A 22,419-nucleotide genomic window follows, 5' to 3' on the forward strand; every position below is an offset into this window, starting at 1 on the left:
TATAATAACATATGTACATCACACAAATATATTGGCACCTTACCTCTCTTAGAAGGCACTCCATCCTGAAACTTTTGCTGTCAGACTGTTGCTCATCCTGCAGGGGTGGCCAGGACCTGGGGTTTGGAAGGAGATGGGTTCAGACGAGGTGATATTCTCTCAGTGAGCACACATCTGTCCAACCCCAGTTAGTGCCAGTTAACAGTCAGGTGCCTTCTCAGACAAGACTGTGTATCTTCCATCTTCTAAATGTGAGTTCATACCCCCATGATCTACATTGTACCCTTTTCAAATGTCAAAATTCCAATTTCACTAAGTCCCTCAAGTACAATCTACAAAATTGCCATGCTCCTCAAATATGCTCAGTAAGTGTTGGGCAACACTGCATCTCATAAACGCACGCGGACTTCATTTTACTAAATTTACCCCATCTCGTTAAGGATGTCTTCCGATATTTTTTCCACAAATTCTAGGCTTATTGGATCACCTCAATGTCCTTTTTGGATTGGCGTTGACCACTTTACAGTCCTCGAATACTGATTTCATGTTTATTGATTCCTTAAAAGTAGCGACAACGATGACGGATTTTGCAAGTCACTGTTTGGAATACTATACTCCCATTTAAATTCCATTGAGGGCCTGCTGCCCAGCCTTCCTTTAATTTCCACAACCAATTTGCTGTCAACATTGGAAGAAAAAGGTGACAAACTTAAAAATGTACTTTACTCAAAGTATTCGATTGTCCAATTCCCTCAGAATTGCACAAAGCATCAGTGGAGTAGGAGAATTAAGAGGAGACCACCTGCCTAAGAAATTTTAAAATTACATTTAAATTAACTTTTGGAAAACTTTTTACTTCTGTCGTATCATGATTCATCTTGCTCTCAACCACTTCAAGCTTTGCCTCCTTTTTGATAGGCTTCCTCTTAATAAACATCAGTACAAAGGACTTACTTAATATCAACAATTTTTAACCATCTGAAAATTAACAATCCTCTCCTCCCAAGAGTCCCACTTCACATTTCATAATCCTTTTTGCTGACCTATCAAATCATTGAATCCCTACAGTGCAGGAGGCCGCCATTTGGCCCATCATAATATAAATCTCCGCTGACTCTCTTTGCTCTCAGCTCAGATGAAGGGTCATCGAGACTCAAAACATTAGCTCCATTCTCTTCCTATAGATGTTGTCACACCTGCTGAGATTTTCCAGCATTTTCTGTTTTTGATTTGGCCCATCAAGTCTGCACCAACTCTCCGACATAGCTTCTTACCCAGGACCACCCTATCCCCGTAACCCCACATATTTATCCCACTAATCCTCCTAACCTACACATTTTAGGCATAAAAGGGTAATTTTTAACATGCCAATCCACCCAACTCGCACATTTTTGTACTGAGAGAGGAACTTCACTGTTCTTGGTATTTTTGAATTCATTCATTATACTCTCTTAGCTTGCCTTACCCCAGTCTTAACATCTTATTTTCTCATTCTCCTTTAATTCTTCGCTGACCTGAACTTTGCTGTGGTGGGGCATCTAATAGCACCTGCTTTTAAATTTAAACTTAAAATCTCCAACAATTAAAACCTAAGGGAATAAGACTTTTATACTTGTAATAGTTCAGTTCCAGTGCAAGAAAGGGTGATTCTTATCACATCATGTAAGAATATTTATAATGGAATAGATAAGACTCGGTCTTCTGGAGTGGGTTTTGTTCAGATCTACTGAAAAATGCAGCATCTTCACACCATTCAATGGATTGCCAGACAGTGAGATGCTCTTTTCATATAGCTAACAATAGATTTGCTGCAACTTAAAACAACTTCAGGCATTTTGCTTTTAACAATACATCTGGCCCACACCCAAAGTTACTGCATAGTTTGTGCATAAGTAACAAATATAATTGGTTTCTAACTTCTATTATCCATAAAATTACTACTGGCTTCCTGGATATAATAAACTTTTTTTTAAATCAATGGGATGTGGGTGTCACTGGCTGGCTAGAATTTATTGCCCATCCCCAATTGCCCTTGAGGGGGCAGTTAAGAGTCAACCACATTGCTGTGGGTCTGGAGTCACACGTGGGCCAGACCAGGTAAGGACGACAGGTTTCCTTCCCTAAACAACATTAGATGAGTTTTACGACAATCAACAATGGTTTTGTGGTAATCATTTAGACTTTTAATTCCAGATTTTTATTAAATTCAAATTTCACCATCTGGAATTAGAACCTGGATCCCCAGGGCATTAGCCTGGGTCTCTGGAATACTAGTCCAGTGACAATACCACTACGCCATTGCCTCCCCCTTATTCTGTACTTTTACACTCAAACAAAATCTCACTGTCTCTCCACAGAGCTTTGTGCCAATTTATCCTTCCACCTCACTCATTTTACTAAAACCTTCCTTAATCCAATCTGGTTCTCCTTTTTAAACTGACTTTCTAGTTGGTTATGTGACTAGCATTTCTTCTAACAGCAACCAGCCTTAACATAATAAAATACCCTAAGGTGCTTCACGAGAGAGAATTTTATTAGAAAACAGGGACGGCACGGTAGCACAGTGGTTAGCACTGCTGCTTCACAGCTCCAGGGACCTGGGTTCGATTCCCGGCTTGGGTCACTGTGTGGAGTTTGCACATTCTTCCTGTGTGGGTTTCCTCCGGGTGTTCCAGTTTCCGCCCACAGTCCAAAGACGTGCGGGTTAGGTTAATTGGCCATGCTAAATTGCCCCTTAGTGTCCCAGGATGTGTAGGTTAGAGGGATCAGCGGATAAATATGTGGGGATATGGGGATAGGGCCTGGGTGGGATTGTGGTCAGTGCAGACTCGATGGGCCGAATGGCCGCTTTCTGCACTGTAGGGTTTCTATGATTTCTATGAAAACAGTAGGACAGGGGACCAAAAGCATGGTCAAAGTGGTATGTCTTAAGGAGTGCCTTAAATAGGAAAGGGGGAGAAAGAGAGGCAGAGGGGCATTATCGAGGGAAGTACAAAGCTTAGGCAGCTGAATGCATGGTATCCAACGATGGAGGAATTAAAATTAGCAATATGCAAGTGGCTGGAGTTGGATAAGGAACAAGAGTTGCAGGGCTGGTGGAAGCTACAGAGGTAGACAGGGATAAGGCCATACAGGGATTTGAAAACAAGGAGGTAAATTTTAAAATCGAGCTGATGCTGGACAGACACAATGTAAGCTCTTGAGAGCAGTGTTCCAGGGTGAGTTAGGCCTCACCCACATTTAGCTCGTCCATTTAATTATTCATAACAAGATTGAGCAATTACCTCCACTCTTTTAGACTAATATAGTGCTCGAGGAAGTCATGGACACGTGATTCCATTCCCCTTTCTCTGTTTTCTCCCCTTCTGTTTCAAATCAATAAGTAGATAAATCAATTTTTCTACTCATCCCCTCTGACTATAGAATCATACATTCCAGAAGAGATCTTTCAGCCCATCAGTTAAGTCTGCATGTACTGTAACAAATATTTCCTCCATTTCCTTTCCACAAGTTGGAAGTCTGTAATACACCTGTACTAATGTAACAAACTCTTTTTTAAATCTTTGAACTCCAACTCTATTGACTGACTGTAACCCCTTCTTGCTACATCAGGTATTTACTACTTTGTCAATATTGCCACTCCCTCTCTTATTTTCTATTCCAATCCATTTGTTTTCCATTCTTGGTCTTGCATGCGGCCAAGTTTCGGTTAATACTAAGCCCAGGCATTCCTGTAAAATATTTGCTTCCTGCTCACCACGTTTAATCACCCACACTCCTTCATTACAATACACACATCTTAACCCATTGTTCCAGCTCCTCCCTGTTAGTCTAAAAGACTTGTCACTTCCCTATCTAATCGTTTACCAGTATATTAAGCTTAAGTTTATTTATTAGTGTCACAAGTAGGCTTACATTAACACTGCAATGAAGTTACTGTGAAAATCCTCTAGTCGCCACACTCCAGCTCCTGTTCAGATACACAGAGGGAGAATTTAGCAAGGCCAATGCACCTAACCAGCACATCTTTCAGACTGTGGGAGGAAATCGGAGCACCCGGAGGAAACCCACGCAGACACAGGGAGAACGTGCAGACTCTGCACAGACAGTGACCCAAGCTGGGAATCAAACTCTGATCCCTGGTGCTGTGAGGCAGCAGTGCTAACCACTGTGCCACCCCTACCTGTTCAGATGTAACTCTTTCCACATGGAATAGCTTCCATTGTCCCAGAATTAGCAGAAATGTCTAAAGTGGATTAATGGTTTAGGCCCCTGGATTACTTGACTATTAACATAATGACTACACTGCCACATTCGTTCCTCTACAAGTGCTGCTTTTGGTGAAAACAAGAACTCTGTTTCCCAAACAAAACACCCATCTTCGACACGAGGTGAAAGACAACATAAAATTAAAGGAACAACACACAAAAATGCACAGAATAGTAGAGGGCTGAGAGAGATAAAAGAGCACAGCAAAAATGCTGAAAATATTTAAGAGCTGCAAAAATATGAAAAGTAGCATTTTTACAATTATAGTAGAAGAATAGTCAAAGCTAACATGGGCCCTTTAAAAAAACAAAATTGCAGGTAATATAAAATGAAAATACAGGTCGCATCATTCTTTGAAGAGGATAATATACCTGCCACTCCAGGGCAACTCGTGATGAGGTATTAGAAGTCATTAAAGTTAACAAAAAACTGTATTAGAAAAGAAAAAGGCACTAAAGACTGACAAGCCCCCAAGTCCTGAAGGTTTCAACATGAAAATGGTAAAAGGAAATTGGTGATGAAACTGTTTTAGCCACAATCTTCCGTATCTCTCCCGAGTCAGGAATTGTCCCTATAGATTGATAACTTGCAAATGTTACTTGTACTTAAGAATGGTGAGAGAAAAAGAAAAGTCAGGAAATCATAGACCAGTCTGTCTAAAATCTGGTGTAGGAAAGTTATTGGAATCTAGGCAAGAACAAATGCAAACACAAGAAATAGGAGTAGACCATTCGGCCCTTCGAGTCTTCTCCATCATTCAAAAAGAACATGGCTAATTTAATTGTGGCCTTAACTCCACTTTCTTGCCAGGCCCCGGATAATCCTCAACTCCCTTATCAAAACTCTCTCATTAAAAGGCAGCATGATTGAGCAGACAAGAGAAATTGAGCTGATTAGAGGGAACCTACAAAGGATAGGTCACGTGTAGTATGTCATCAAATTTTTCTGAGGAAGTAACTAAAATTGCAGCATAATAGGGGAATGTCTATGGGTGTTGTTTAAATTAACTTCCGCAGACATTGGATAACATTGCACATAAGAGACGGTTAGCTAAAATTAAAACTGATGGAACAGAAGACAAATGATTGACTTGGTTATGGGATTGATTAGATAGTAAACAACAGAGTAGGGATAATGTATACGTACATGAATTAGACTAGTGACTAGTGATGTCCCCCAATTAGTCATTCAGGAACCTCCACAAAATGCTATAGGTCGGATGACCAAAATTCATCTGTCTGAAAAGTGAAATTGTCCAAAAGCCATTTTTTATATTTAGTTAAATCCTTTGATTTCATAAATATTGAGTCTATCCTGGTGCATTAATGGTAACTAAGGTGATTTTTACAGCTGCTAAAGCAAATTTAATATTTTTCTTTCAGGAAATCTGGGCACCACTCCTGAAACAAAGTGTGGAAATATAAGGCTATTTTCAAGTTGTTCCCAGAGAGCAGAATCAGGAGAGAATTGTGAACACACAGGAACAGAATCTCTGAGGAAGTTTGCAAAATGGCCAATACATTTTTAATGAGAGTGGAGGCGCTGCAGGTTGCTATCGTATACAATACTGAAGCAGGCCAAGGGGCAGGTTGCCTTTCAACAAGTGGCTACGCTTAGAGAAGCAAGACATAGGAAGGGAAAAAGCATTTTCAACAAAGGCAAGACACTGGGGGCATTTGGTTTTCCATCTTTTAAATCATATAAAAACACAAGAAAAGGTTGCTGAACATAATTTGGAGACTGATCTTCCTAAAATATCAGTTACAGTACGTCAAAGAACCACATAAGGCTCATTCAGAACAACATGCCTCCATTTAAAGTAATTAACATCCTTCAGGAGACAGTCCTCATCCTTTTCCAAACTTCAACCTCTAATTAGAATTGAGGCCCTAATTTCCATGCTGTTATATTAAGCAACAATTATTTGAATGGTATTGAATTCTTTTGATATCTACATCACTGTGGGCAGCACGGTGACACAGTGGGCGACTGTTTACGTGGAATTTGCACGTTCTCCCTGCGTCTCCGTGGGTTTTCTCCGGGTGCTCCAGTTTCCAACCACATGCCAAGATGTGCAGGTTAGGTTGATTGGCCAGGCTAAATTTTCCCTTTTGAACAGTGAAGGAATTAAGGCTTATGGTGAGCGGGCAGGTAAGTGGAGCTGAGTTCATGGAAAGATCAGTCATGATCTTATTGAATGGCGGAGCAGGCTCAAGAGGTCTACTCCTGCTCCTAATTCTTATGTTCTTAGTGTCCCAAGATGTGGGTCAGGGGGATTAGCAAGGTAAATACATGGGGTGACAGGAATAGGACCTGGTAAGATGCTCAGTAGGAGACTGAATGGCCTCCTTTTGCATTGGAGGGATTCTATGATTTTCAGCTAGCTATGCTTGCCACAGGCTGAGGCGAAGGCCATCTATCCATTTTTATGAGAATGCTGGTAGTCTTCATTCCTGGAGAAGAAACAGCCCACAGCCTTTAATTCTTGGGGAACGGCAAGCAGGATTAAAAAATCTCACCCAAAATTGACTGGGCACTATCTGAAATGCATCCAAACTGCAGATTGTATTATCTTAATCTAATCTGACCAGTGTAACTATGATACTAATTGCCATTAGAAGGAACAGTTGTATGATTTTAATCTGCCCATAAATTGTCATATTACTTGTTCAACATCCAGTACTTCATCAGCAGAAATTTCCTCCAATTAACAAAGCCATCGTCTTAGATCGCCACCATTCTCTCCAACCCTCTCCCTGGCAATCAAAGAAGCCAGTTTGCACGTTGGTGTCTTATTTGACCGCAAGGTAAGCTTTCTACTACATATCTGCACCATTGCCAAGACCACCTATTTCTGCTTCTAGAACATAGAACATTACAGCGCAGTACAGGCCGTTCAGCCCTCGATGTTGCGCCGACCAGTGGTACCAATCTAAAACCCCTCTTATCTACACTATTCCAATATCATCCATATGTTTATCCAATAACCACTTGAACACTCTCAACGTTGACGAGTCCACCACTGCTGCAGGCAGGGCATTCCACGCCCTTACTACTCTCCGAGTAAAGAACCTACCTCTAACATCTGTTCTATATCTCTCACCCCTCAATTTAAAGCTATGTCCCCTCGTGCTAGCCAACACCATCCGAAGAAAAAGGCTCTCACTATCCACCCTATCTAATCCTCTGATCATCTTGTATGCCTCTATTAAGTCACGTCTTAACCTTCTTCTCTCTAACGAAAACAACCTCAAGCCCCTCAGCCTTTCCTCATACGATTTTCCCACCATACCAGGCAACATCCTGGTAAATCTCCTCTGCACCCTTTCCAACACTTCCACATCTTTCCTATAATGCGGTGACCAGAACTGTACGCAATACTCCAAATGTGGCCGCACCAGAGCTTCTATGTTGCTCAATTCTGTCCTGCCTCAGCTCATCTGTGGGCACCCTAATCCATGCCCATTATCTCCAAACTTGATTATCCTGAAACACATCTGGACAGCTTCCCACATTCGACCTTCTGTAAACTAAGTTACCAAAAACACTGCTGCCCAAGTCCCATCCATCCACCAGCTGTGGGCTTACTCATGTCCACTGGCTTCCAGTTAAGCAATGACACAATTTTAAAATTCTCACCATTTTCAAATCACTTTGCTGCCTCAATTCTCCATCGTCAATCTTCTTCGTCCCTGCAACCCTCCAAAATACCTGCACTCTTTCCAATCCTGGCACCTTAAACACCTCGATTTTAATCATTCCACCACTGGCAACAGTGCCTTCAGACACTTAGGCTCTGAACTCTGGAATTCCCTCCTTAAGCCTCTTCCTCTCTACATCCCTTGCTTCCTTAAAAGCTAGCTTTTTGACCACATTTTTGGTCATTTGTCCTAATATTTCACCGGTAATGAGTGATAATGCGTGTGTAAAGTGTGCTGGGACGCTTACTATGTTAAAGGTGCTATATAAATGTAGGTTGTGTTATTGTACAAAATAAGGAAAATGCATCAAATATGAATAAAACCACACTGGAAAAGCAAAGTGCCATTATTTTAATGCATTGATAACCCGTACCCTGGAGTTGATCATTGATGGGCATCTGTTGCTTGCAATTTCTGCATCACATGGGAACTTCAGGACATTTCACATGTCTTGAGGGAACCAAGTATGTCGGGAACATCTTCAGCTCAGAATCACAGAGTACTACACTGCAGAAGAGGCCCTTCGGCCCATCGAATCTGTGCCTCCCTGCTGCTTGGATAAAGGACATCATGGAGAGGGTGCAGAATATTCTGAACACATCCAAACCAACAACAGAAGAGAGAGCAAACATTGAGGTCCGACAGTCAGATTTTCAAAAGAGACGAGTTGCACCTGCAGGACTGGAACCAATATCCTCACAGGGAACTTTCACTCATGTGGGCTAGGAGAGTTTAAACTAAATTGCCAGAGAGAGATGGGCACCGGCATATAGAGGAAGAAAAGAGTAGCAAGATGTGTAAAGTGAGAGTGTTGCACAGCACTAGAGGAGACAAAGAACAACAAGGAGAAATACAAAGACAGGTTTACAATGCACATCAAGAGAATTCTGCAAGCAAGAACCAGGTTAAAAAGAGAGAGAGCAGAAGAGGAGAATAAGATTGGCAAATAAAGAATATGAGAATAGAATGGCAGTCAACATAAAAGGGAACCCAAAACATTTCTACCAGCATGTAAATTGTAATCAGATGGAGGAGTGGATCCTCTATGAGACAAAGAAGGTGATACAAACTTAGAGGTACAGGGTAGCACTAGAATATTTAATGAGAACTGTGTATCGGTGCTCACCAAGGAAGAGAAATCAGAGAAACATCAGTCAAAACGGAGATGATAGAGGTAACAGATAAGGTGAAAATTGAGCTGGAGACACTGGAAATACCGGCTATGGAGTGGGAGTTAAGTGACCTGGTCCAGATAGCTTGCATCTCAGATTACTAAAGGAAACTAGGTGTGGTATGGTAGGGTGGCGGAGCTGGTGGAAGGAAGGTTTTAACCTTAATCTTCCTACATTTCTTTGATACATGAGGAGATGCCAGAGGATTGGAGAGTGGTGAAAGTGACACGCATATTCAATAAAGAGTGTTAAGGGCAGTTCTAAGAACTACAGGCCAGTTAGTTTAAAATCAATGGCGGATTTGGAAAATGCAGATGATGTTTTATTAATCTAATTGAATTTTTTGATGAATTAATGGAGAAGGTTAATGAATAGACTGCAACGTGGATTTTAAGGAAGTATTTGACAAAAGTACCACACAAAAAAGGCTGGATAATAAAACTGGGGCTCATGGAATGGATGGGGTGAGGAAATCAGTGTCAACTGAATAAAAAATTTGGCTTCAGGACAGAAAATAGCGAGTTGTGGTAAAAGATCCTTAGACAGCACCTTCCAAATCCATGACCACTTCCATCTAGAAAAACAAGGGCAGCAGATACATGGAAACACCATCACCTGCAAACTCCCCTCCAAGCCACTCACCATCCTGACTTGGAAATCTATTGCCTTTCCTTCGCAGTCACTGAGTCACCATCCTGGAATTCCCTCCCTAACGGCATTGTGGGTCAACCCACAGCACGTGGACTGCAGTGTTTCAAGAAGGCAGCTCGCCACCAGCTTCTAGTCCAAAGATGTGCGGGTTAGGTTGATTGGCCAGGTTAAAAATTGCCCCTTAGAATCCTAAAATGCGTAGGTTAGAGGGATTAGCGGGTAAATATGTGGGGGTAGGGCCTGGGTGGGATTGTGGTCGGTGCGGACTCGATGGGCCGAATGGCCTCCTTCTGCACTGTAGGGTTTCTATGATTCTCAAGGGCAACCAGAGATGGGCAATAAGTGCTGGCCAGCCAGTGACGTCCATGTCCCATGAATGAATTTTAAAAATGGCTATTTTTCAGACTGGAGGATGCTGGATGTCTCCCAGGGGTGAGTGCTAAGACAACTGCTTTTTTGATTTAAATAAATGACTTGAATATTGGAATTCAGAATAAAATTTCAAAATTTGCCAACAATACCAAACTTGAACATGTGACAGACAATGGGGATGAACTAGCAGAATGGGCACTTAGGTGGTAGCATGAATTTAATGCAGAGATGTGAGAGGTGATGCATTTTGGCACAAAGGACAGGGAAAGACAATGCAGACTAAATGACAGTTCCAAAGAGTGTGCAGGGGCAGAGGGAAGTGAGGATACATGTGCCTGGATCTTTGATATACTGAGAGTGAGAGTACACTGGAGTACAAAAACAGAGAGGTCATGCTGAACCTTTACAAAGCTCTGCTTAGGGTACAACTGGAAAATTGGCCAGAAGGATCTTCTGGTCCCACCAACAACACATCCCTGCTGCAGGTTTCCCGGCAGTGTGGAATCCTATCGACAGCGGTGGGAAGTTGCTGCCATGAGAAACACATCATAGGGAGGCCAGAGAATCTCCTCCATTGCATCTAGTTCGAGTTATCACACTTTAGGAAGGATGCATGGGTCTTTGAGAGGCTAGGAGGAGATTTACCAGAATAGATCCAGGGATAGGAAATTTTAGCTACAAGATTAGACTTGAGAAACTAAGGCTGTTCTTGAAGCAAAGGAGATTGAGTGGACATTTGGATAAAGTAGACATGGAAAACATAATCCTACTTGCTGATGGTACAAGGACTAGAGGGCCACAGATTTAAGATTGTGGGCATGAGATGCAGGGGGAATCATTACGAAGTGCTTCAAAAGGATAGTCATTGCACGAATCAACTCCTGCCTCCCGGACTGGCTGGATTCACTACAGATCGCCTACCGCCGCAACAGGTCCACAGCAGATGCCATCTCCCTGGCCCTGCACTCAACCCTGGCACACCTAGATAACAAAGACACCTATGTCAGACTCCTTTTTATGGACTACAACTCAGCCTTCAACACCATTATTCCCACGAAACTCATCTCCAAACTCCATGGCCTGGGCCTCGGCTCCTCCCTCTGTGACTGGATTCTGAACTTCCTAACTCACAGACCACAATCAGTAAGGATGGGCAACAACACTTCCTCCATGATCATCCTCAACACTGGTGCCCCACAAGGCTGTGTTCTCAGCCCCCTGCTATACTCCTTATATACCTATGACTGTGCGGCCAAATTCCCCTCCAACTCGATTTTCAAGTTTGCTGATGGATCTCAAACAATGATGAGACAGAGTACAGGAATGAGATAGAGAATCTGGTGAACTGGTGCGGCGACAATAATTTCTCCCTCAATGTCAATAAAATGAAGGAGATTGTCACCGACTTCAGGAAGCGTAGAGGAGAACATGCCCCTGGGTCTACATCAATTCGGGACGAAGTAGAAAGGGTCAAGACCTTCAAGTTTTAAGATATCCAGATCATCAACAACCTGTCCTGGTCACCCACCCCCATGCCGATACTATAGTTAAAAAAGCCCACCAACACCTCTACTTTCTCAGAAGACCAAGGAAAGTTGGCATGTCAGCTACGACTCTCACCAACTTTTACAGATGCACCATAGAAAGCATCCTTTCTAGTTGTATCACAGCTTGATATGGCTCTTGCTCTGCCCAAGACTGCAAGAAACTACAAAAGGTTGTAAATGTAGCCCAATCCATCATGCAAACCAGCCTCCCATCCACTGACTCTGTCTACAGGGGCGGCACGGTAGCGCAGTGGTTAGCACTGCTGCTTCACAGCTCCAGGGTCCCAGGTTTGATTCCCGGCTCGGGTCACTGTCTGTGTGGAGTTTGCACATTCTCTTCATGTCTGCGTGGGTTTCCTCCGGGTGCTCCGGTTTCCTCCCACAGTCCAAAGATGTGCGGGTTAGGTTGATTGGCCAGGTTAAAAATTGCCCCTTAGAATCCTAAAATGTGTAGGTTAGAGGGATTAGCGGGTAAATATGTGGGGGTAGGGCCTGGGTGGGATTGTGGTCGGTGCAGACTCGATGGGCCGAATGGCCTCCTTCTGCACTGTAGGGTTTCTATGATTTCTTCTATGATTACACTTCCCGCTGCCTCGGCAAAGCAGCCAGCATAATTAAGGACCCCACGCACCCCGGACGTTCTCTCTTCCACTTTCTTCCGTTGAGAAAAAGGTACAAAAGTCTGAAGTCATGTACCAACCGACTCAAGAACAGCTTCTTCCTGCTGCCATCAGACTTTTGAATGGACCTACCTCGCATTAAGTTGATCTATCTCTACACCCTAGCTATGACTGTAACACTACATTCTGCGCTCTCTCATTTCCTTCTCTCTGAACGGTATGCTTTGCCTGTATAGCATGCAAGAAACAATACTTTTCACGGTATGCTAATACATGTGTCAATAATATATCAAATTTGAATGTGAGGGAAAGCGTTTCTAAATGCAGCAAGCTGTCGTGACCTGGAACTTGCAGTCCGTGAGGAAGGTGAAAGTAGAAATAATCAATGATTTCAAAAGATAATTGGGTGGTCACTGGAAGGAAATAGACTTGCAAGGCTATGGGGATAGAGCAGGTGAACAGGACTGACTGGGTTGTTCTGTGAAGAGCTAGTATAGACTTGATGGGCTGAATGATCTCTTTCTATGCCATAAATGACTCAAACAGTGGCAACTCAAATTTTAAAGATTATAAAGCAAACAGAAACAGCAAGGTACCCTCGGTCTATGTTGAAGAACAGATTTCTCACCAGTAGAATAAATACTCAAGTGCATCACAGTGAATACAACTCAATAGCTGAAAGAAAAGTTTTGCCTCTCCTTTCCTGTAGTGGGTGACACACAGAAAATAGCTTAAAGTTTTCACTTCTTGGGGAAAGAGAAAATAAAAACATCATGATATAAAGTTATTGAGCACTATTTACAATGCATCCAAACTGCGAAATAGCTGCACTGGTCAGATTTTCTGGATTTGGAAGCAACTGAAATTTTAAACATTGATAACGTCCCAAATGTGACCTTCTAATTTCCATTACTTTGATATTCTACTTTATTGATTGTTTCAGCATCACTTTTCAATGACTATCCCATAGCCCTTTGGTCTCAAAAAGTAATTTTGCTGCGTGCCATTAACCAAAACCCTCATCTGGAGTACAGTGCAGATGCCCTCTGGTACCTCGGCCATTATTTAACCGTAAGCCTTGACAATGTGCACCAGCGTTGTTGACCACGAGAAGCCCAAACCAGTTTGTGTTCTTGCCTGACATGCACATTTCCAGTCGGTGATTAGCTCAATGCTGTAAACCTCAGACACTAATGGAACACAAGTCTGATTTTCACTTCAAACAGATCACTGAGGCTAACCGCAACAATTCTACGTCACCCCGAGCTGAGATAAGCTAACTCAGTAGAGACCACAGACATCCCTCACCTGTGGGCTAAATTCACTCAGATCACAGCAAAACACTCAGCAGATCCAGCAGAGAGAAAGAGTTAACATCCCTAGTTGACTGTTGCTCTGTGGATGCTGCTAGACTTTGAGCTTTTCCAGCACACACTGTCTTTATCACTGCCTCAGTATTGCTTTTTTGTATACTGTGCCTTCTACATGCTTCCAGCAATGGAATGAAGAAAAAAATGTACTGTTTCCAAAGTTTAGAAGAAAGATTTTAACCATTTCAGATTCTATGTATTTGTTTTTACTGAGATTTAGAACAGACTTGATCCCTTTGTGTTTTCATCTCTTCTTTTTCCCATCTAGGGGGGAAATATTGTTTCTGATGGTGTCTTCCATAAAGATAAAGAAAATGCTGTGAGCCACCTCTCTCCAATGAAGTTATAGACCAATGCATGCGCTCCAAACCAGCTAGACTTGTTTTTTATTGGGTGTCTCTAGCCAAATTACTGGATCAGCATGGCATCAGGCTAAACCTGAGTGTTAAATAGAATTGGCATCATTGAGTCCAACTGCTCTGTATCGGTGCTTGTGCCCCACACTAACCCTCTCCCACCCTATCTGCAGGCCCATCTACTCATTGCTCCCTCATGTACTTATCCGACCTCCTCGTAAAAGCATCAATGCCTGTTCAGCTCAGCAAATTCACCAGCTAGCAACTTCCACCTTCTAACCACTCCCTAGGTAAAGACGTTTCTCCCGAGTGCTTTATTGGAGAAATTGTTAGCTTCTACCATAATCAGTGAAGTAATCACACAACATACAGAACAAAAAAACTCAAGACGTGATTTAAAACTGGAGGTCATGAAGCCAAAGATACAAAATTACAATCAAATCTCCAATAAAGGCATCTCTCCCCCAAAACTGTAAAGATACAGAGTGATGGATCAAGGCCATAGCGTGGGGACTCCACCATATAAGAATTGGTTATAAAGAAATGAAGTGGCTAAATGTTGCCGAATTTAAATTTTAAAGGCCTATACATCTTTGGAATTTGTGGAAAATGATAAGTTGGAGCTCGAGGCAGTGCAATGAGTCTATATTTCAATCAGCAAATGACTAAAAGCATGGGATTTTGTTTTGTGTGGGGGACGGGGGCTACAAACAGAAGTAACTTCTCCTTGTTTAGGACATTTTGATTCAACACAATTATTTATGGTGCGAGTTTGAGATTATGGTCCTTCCCATTCCCACTGCCCCACCATCCCATCCCCAGAGCCCCCAGCCTCATTTCAGAACTACATTCACACGACTGGGTGCAACTAAAATTCTGCCAATAAAAATTATTGCAGAACCCGGAAAACTTGCTTCAACAGTATTGAACAGTTTTTGCCCATTCCCTACGAACGCCATAACGTGTATACAGCTATTATGTTGAAGTTGAAAGCGCATATTGCTGTTCACTGCCAGAGGAAAAATTCTGACATAAAAAGAACAATTCATAAAATGCCATCTGCATCATGAATATGAGAGGTTGTAAACAACACAAAGCAAGGTACCATCCATCAGTCAATACATATTAGAGGTTCTGAGATATCTTCCACTACTACATCGCCACCGTGACTCTTTCACCTACTTTACTAAGCCTCTAATATGTAAAAGGAAAAAATTACAAGTGCAACATTAAAACAGAAGGCTACACAAACACAAGGCAGCAATTACTGCACTGTTTACATCTATATGCGGTCTAACTATACAGAAAAAGCTCAATGAATTATTTTTCTAAGAACAGCGAGTGATCCAGGAAGTAAATGTTCTGGTTTGATAGTCATTGTTTGCCCCATGATCCTTCATGGATCATGACACTATCATCTGATCAAAACCATTCAATACCTCCCTTCAAGGGCAAAAGACAGTTGACTGAATTAAGTGAATATATCAAAACACACATGGACTGTTCAAATTAAGATAGCATATCTATTCACTCCAAACACAAATAATTATACAGAATGACAACAGACTAAATAATAGTGCTAAAAATACTATTAATACTACACATCAAAGTAACATTCCCAATATGCAATTAACACAGGATTGAGTGATGCTATTAATGGCCAGGTCTTTAATAAGATGGCTGCAACTGATGTTGCACTTTATAACAGGATTCAGCCTAAGTAACATGCAAAAAAAAAGCCAAACTGAAGATCATGTGGCCACAGTCTATTGACTGGAGGAGTGTGGTTTTGTGACATATTCCAACATGACAGTTATGGACAAGATGGCAAAGTCATGAGAATTTTTGTGTAATTCTAGCAATGAGGAAGCAAGAAATGAACTTGAGTTTTATTCAAGAGTATAATAGAATTAACAATATCTTGAACACTCGTGTTTGTAAACGGTCTTCATTAAAATTTAAACTCTAATCATTGGGGGGGGGGGCAGGGGGGGGGCCAAATGGGGTTAGGATTTTGACTAATTGTATACAGTCACTCAACAATTACCCCAGGACTGATTAAATTTCCACTTTTTTGTTTAAGTTTTGCTACCCGTGGGGCTCCAACTCCTCCATCCAGTCTCATTGTATTTTCTGACAACAGAACTCACTGTTTCAAATAGTTTAAAAGCTGAAATCGAGAGAAAAAACCCGATCTCTTTGTAACTGTGTGTTCTAAGAAGTATCCTCATAGAGGGAAGTAATAGTGACGTCGAGAGATGGGACGTAGGTTTAAAATCCCATACACCAATATTACTTTCCAAAATAGGGTTCTTTATGATGGCATCTCTCCCCTAACAAAAATCAGTTTGGACAAATTACTCTAAGATTAAAGGGTGAAGACTGAGGGGCTGTTTCGATACCCTCTCCCCAACAAACAGCCTACGTTACTATTTGGGATCATTACCGATTATAGTTCTTTTCTTCATCATTGCTATAATTGTAACATTCTTTTTAAATTCCACGACTTCATGCCATCTTACCCATGTCACATTGGTATGTAGAGTGTGCGCCATATGATCCAGTCAAGTAAACCTTTGTAATGCCAATGTCTGAACCAGGCTTCATTTCTTGCTTCCTCTCAGCTGCAAATTATAAGAATAGATTTTCTTTAAATAAACCCCATAACTCCATGTACTCTTACCCACTTATATTTATCAAATAGGACCTCAACAATCAATCATTGAATTGCATCAATAAGTTCTGGTTTGGCAAAATATGGTTGTTCTGAAATTCATCTGTGGCTCCCAACAAAAGGCCAGTAAGCCAAAGTTCAGCCCGTTTGAAAATTGCCTTATTCAAGGTCCAAGTTCCACACAAGACTATTTTTTCTTGTAGCTCTGTTGCAACATATGGCGCAATTGCATACGTAAGAAATAGGAGCAGCAGGGAGTCATTCGGCCCATCAAGCATGCTCTGCCATTCAATACAATCATGGCTGACCTGACTGTGGCCTTAATTCCACTTTGCTGCCTGCAGCCCCATAACCCTCAACTCCCTTGTCAATCAAAACACTGTATAACAGCCATGATATTCAATATATTCAATGAGCCAGTCGCCAATGCTCTCTGGGGAAGAGAATTCCAAGTACTAACAACCTTCTGAAAGAAGAGATTCCTCCTCACCTCTCTCCAATGGGAGGCTGCTAGTTTGCTGTGCCCACTAGTTCTAGATTCCCCCACATGGGGAACATCATCTCAGCATTTAACCAATCAAACCCTCTCAGAATCATATATATTTCAATAAGATCACCTGTCATTCTTCAAAACTCTGAACATTCCTGCAAGTTTACTCACTGATTTACACTACTTATGGTTATACACTAGTCTCAGCAAAATTAAGCATACAGAAAATTTGATGGAATGTGAAAGTACATGCAGTTGAATCTACCAACTTAAATTACACAGTATGCACACACGATTCCATATAAAACTAGATGTCAGAAATCACAATCTTTGGATGCATCAACACAGTATTTGCCAAAACAGACCCTGTTGATACCCATGAAATTCTCAACATTCCCTAATAGGAGAATGTTGCAAAGAAAGGAAGATGACAGACAGTAACACCTGGAATTATATTTCAATGAAGGTGTTGCTTCAGCAGTTACATCTAGTGTCATCGCTGGGCCTACAAAGGACCCTGATACCAATATACCACAAAAAGTCAAAGTTTTTAAACGCTGGGCAAAAATAACACTAGACCTTGCGAGGCTCGATTCATTCAACATCTTAAATTGCTTGCAACACTTGTGACAGATGACTGACCAGCCCAGTTTTCCCCTTGGTGGTAACAAAGCTCAATTATTCTCTCCAGTCACTCTTGGAAAGATTTAAGTTTTGCTCAACAGCGAGTATTTCATCATCTCAGAACAGGTGGGGTGCGAATATCTCACATGCCTATCATACTTCTGTGAAACCTCAGTGACAACTGTGCATTTCCATCAGCTCCTCCAGCAAAACATGAAGCACTTTGGGGGGGGGGGGACAAAAACCGGCGCTGCCCAATTTTATTCCCTCCCAATTGTGAAGAAAAAAAGATCCCCTTGGTTTGAGATTGGCAACAAGCCCTCCCTGTGCAGCAACTATTCCAATTCAATGTGGATGAATGGAGGAGAGACTGGGGAGGCAATGTGCCGGCTGGGACACAGGCACACTCCAGCAGTGGGTGTCAGGGTGCAGAGAGGGGGCCGGGCAGGCTCCTCTAGGTGGGTGGTTGGGAGGGAGGCTGTGCCCGGGCAGCGCCCACTCTCTCTCTCTCCCCGCCCGCCCGCCCGCCGCCTTCCCTTCCACCAGAGCAGCTGCCAACTCACCTCGAACCGAACACCTTGGTGCAGCTCATCCGCTCGCTCAGGTCGCACATGGCCACGTAACCGGGCTGGCTGGCCCGGGCGCTCTCCACATGGTACGCGTAGACGGACAGCAGCACGCCGAGCAGGCACACGCTACCCCGGGCCACCTTCTCCCAGCCGGGGGTCGCCACTTTCAGGATGGGCGCCGACATCTTCCCTCCGCCTGCCGCCCGGGCCCGCACGTAGCGCGCGCTGATTGGCCGCCCGGCCCATTGTGACGTCGGGCTCCCCGGCCCCGCCCACCCCGGCCGCGTCATCACAAGCGCGCCGATGTCTGGGAACGACAATGGGAGAGACTGGAATAGAATGGGCACAAAGTTACAATGAGTGCCAGCCCTCCAAACCCAATCCCAACAAACACTGAGTGCCAGCCTTCCAAACCCAACCCACACTGAGTGCCAGCCCTCCACACCCAATCACAACAAACACTGAGTGCCAGCCCTGCACTCCCAAGCCACATTGAGTGCCAGCCCTACAAACCCAACCCACACTGAGTACCAGCCCTCCACACCCAATCCCACCAAACAGAGTGCCAGCCCTGCAAACCCAATACACTGGGTGCCAGCCCTGCAAACCCAATACACTGGGTGCCAGCCCTGCAAACCCAATACACTGAGTGTCAGCCCTCCACACCCAATACAGTGAGTGCCAGCCCTCCAAAGCCAATACACTGAGTGCCAGCCCTCCACACCCAATCCCAACCCACATTGAGTGCCAGCCCTGCATGCCCAATACACTGAGTGTCAGCCCTCCAAACCCAATACACTGAGTGCCAGCGCTCCAAAAACAATACACTGAGGGCCAGCCGTTCATACCCAACACACACTGAGTTCCAGCCCTGCATACCCGATGCACACTGAGTGCCAGCCCTCCACACACAATCCCAACCCACACTGAGTGCCAGCCCTCCAAACCCAATACACTGAGTGCCAGCCCTCCAAACCCAATACACTGAGTGCCAGCGCTCCAAACCCAATACACTGAGTGCCCGTCCCTGCAAACCCAATACACTGAGTGCCAGCCCCTGCATACTTAACACACAGAGTGCCAGCCCTTCATACCCAATACACTGTGCCAGCCCTTCATACCCAATACACACTGAGTTCCAGCCCTGCATACCCGATGCACACTGAGTGCCAGCCCTCCACACACAATCCCAACCCACACTGAGTGCCAGCCCTCCAAACCCAATACACTGAGTGCCAGCCCTCCAAACCCAATACACTGAGTGCCAGCGCTCCAAACCCAATACACTGAGTGCCAGTCCCTGCAAACCCAATACACTGAGTGCCAGCCCCTGCATACTCAACACACAGAGTGCCAGCCCTTCATACCCAATACACTGTGCCAGCCCTTCATACCCAATACACACTGAGTTCCAGCCCTGCATACCCGATGCACACTGAGTGCCAGCCCTCCAAACCCAATACACTAAGTGCCAGTACTCCACACCCAATCCCAACAAGCACTGAGTGCCAGCCCTCCACACCCAATAGACTGAGTGCCAGCTCTCCACACCCAATCCCAACCCACATTGAGTGCCAGCCCTGCAAACCCAATACACTGAGTGCCAGCCCTGCAAACCCAACCCACACTGAGTGCCAGCCCCTGCATACCCAATACACTGAGTGCCAGCCCCTGCATACCCAACACACAGAGTGCCAGCCCTTCATCCCAACACACTGAGTGCCAGCCCTTCATACCCAACACACACTGAGTGCCAGCCCTTCATACCCAATACACAGAGTGCCAGCCCTTCATACCCAACACACAGAGTGCCAGACCTTCATACCCAACACACACTGAGTGCCAGCCCTTCATACCCAACACACACTGAGTGCCAGCCCTTCATACCCAATACACAGAGTGCCAGCCTTGCATACCCAACACACAGAATGCCAGCCCTTCATACCCAATACACAGAGTGCCAGCCCTTCATACCCAACACACACTGAGTGCCAGCCCTGCATACCCAACACACACTGAGTGCCAGCCCTTCAAATCCAATACACTGTGTGCCAGCCCTCCACACCCAATAGGCTGAGTGCCAGCCCTCCACACCCAATCCCAACCCACACTGAGTGCCAGCCCTGCAAACCCAACCCACATTGAGTGCCAGCCCTGCATACCCAATACATTGAGTGCCAGCCCCTGCATACCCAACACACAGAGTGCCAGCCCTTCATACCCAACACGCAGAGTGCCAGCCCTTCATACCCAACACACAGAGAGCCAGCCCTTCATACCCAATACACAGAGTGCCAGCCCTTCATACGCAACACACAGAGTGCCAGCCCTTCATACCCAACACACAGAGTGCCAGCCCTGCATACCCAATACACTGAGTGCCAGCCCTTCATACCCAACACACAGAGTGCCAGCCCTTCAAATCCAATACACTGAGTGCCAGCCCACCACACCCAATCCCAACAAACACTGAGAGTGCCAGCCCTTCATACCCAACACACAGAGTCAACCCTAACACAGAGGAAGGGAACCCTTCACCCTGCAATGAGAGAGGCTGGACTGGAATGGGCTGCTCTGGAATGAACTCTGAGACGCACTGAGTGCCGACCCTCCACACTCAACCCCAACACACAGAGAGAGAACTATTTACCCTCAACCCGAACACAAAGAACCCTGCACACCCAACTCCAACACAGAGAGAGAACCCTCCACACTTAACCCCACCACAGAGAGAGAGAGAACTGTTCACCGCGCAATGAAAGTGTTTGGTCTGGAATGGGCTGCTCCGGAATGGGGTCTTAGCCCCACTGAGTGCCAGCCCTCCATACACAACCGCAACACAAACGCAGAACATCCACACACAACCCCAACACAAAGAGAGAGAAAGAGAACCTTTCAAACTCAACCCCAACTCATACACAGAGAGGGAATCCTTTACCCTGCAATGGAAGAGGTTGGTCTGGAATGGGCTGCTCTGGAATGGGCTCATAGCTCCATTGAATGCCAGCCCTCCATACACAACCCCAACACACACACACACACACACACAGAACCCTCCACACACAACCCCAACACAAAGAGAGAGAACCTTTCACATTCAACATGCACACAGAGGGAACGCTTCATCCTGCAATGGATTCACTCAATCCTAGCACACACACATGCGCACACACACACAGAAAGACATACTCACCCAGCACCTGATAGTGTTTTCCTCTTTCTTTTTTGCAACAGAACAGCCTCTCACCCAACTTTCCTTCTTTGTTAACTCCTATCTTACATGAATTTGATTTATTATTGTCACATGTATCGGGATACAGTGAAATACTTTTTGTTTCTTGCGTGCTATACAGACAAAACATATCATTTATAGAGTACATGGGGGAGAAGGAAAGGAGAGGGTGCAGGATATAGTGTTGCAATCACAGATAGGGTGTAGAGAAAGGTCAGCTTAATATATGGTAGGATCTTGAACCCGTGCCCTCTGCCCTCTGCCCACAAGATTACCGGCGGGAGCTCAAGATCCAGCAACCTTGCTGCCAAGATCACGATATCTGATTTTTGTCGCCCCTCGCCGGCAACGCAATCAGCTTCACCATCCCTGGCACAGGCTAACGGTGCCAACATGGAAGTACCTAACTGTGCCAGTGAGTAGTGCCAGGGGCAAGCCGTAGGGGGAACCTCATGTGTGGGGACTCATCAAGTTTTGGTGGGGGTGGGGGGCAGACACAGAGAGGGATTGGGATGCCGGGGACGATTGGGGGTGGGGGGAGGAGGGGATGCCAGGGATGATTGGAGGGGGGGGATGTCCAGGATGGGGGGGGGGGTGCAAGTAAGGATAAGATACCAGCGTGGTGGAAGGGGGGTGGGGGGGAGAGTTATATTTATGTCAGTTAAAGGATGCCCTGATCTCAGTGGAGCCGGTTCCTAGCTTTAAGAATCCCCGCCCCGCCACAGTGATGGGGCAAACCACGCCCACTCTTTTTTTTGCAGTTAAAGCAATA

General features: G+C 44.4%; 1 protein-coding gene across 1 annotated transcript in view; it reads right to left on the reverse strand.

Moving 5' to 3' along the window:
- Nucleotides 1-18,649, reverse strand: part of vkorc1l1 (vitamin K epoxide reductase complex, subunit 1L1) — a 50,514-nt gene extending 31,865 nt beyond the window's left edge. The window contains exon 1 of the mRNA XM_078224969.1: nt 18,410-18,649. Within this exon, the coding sequence (XP_078081095.1) occupies nt 18,410-18,600 (191 nt within the window). The 5' untranslated portion in view covers nt 18,601-18,649. The remainder of the gene's footprint in view (nt 1-18,409) is intronic.
- Between the last annotated feature and the right edge of the window lie 3,770 nt (nt 18,650-22,419).

Source organism: Mustelus asterias, chromosome 12 (assembly GCF_964213995.1).
Source record: "Mustelus asterias chromosome 12, sMusAst1.hap1.1, whole genome shotgun sequence".
Lineage (NCBI taxonomy): Eukaryota > Metazoa > Chordata > Chondrichthyes > Carcharhiniformes > Triakidae > Mustelus > Mustelus asterias.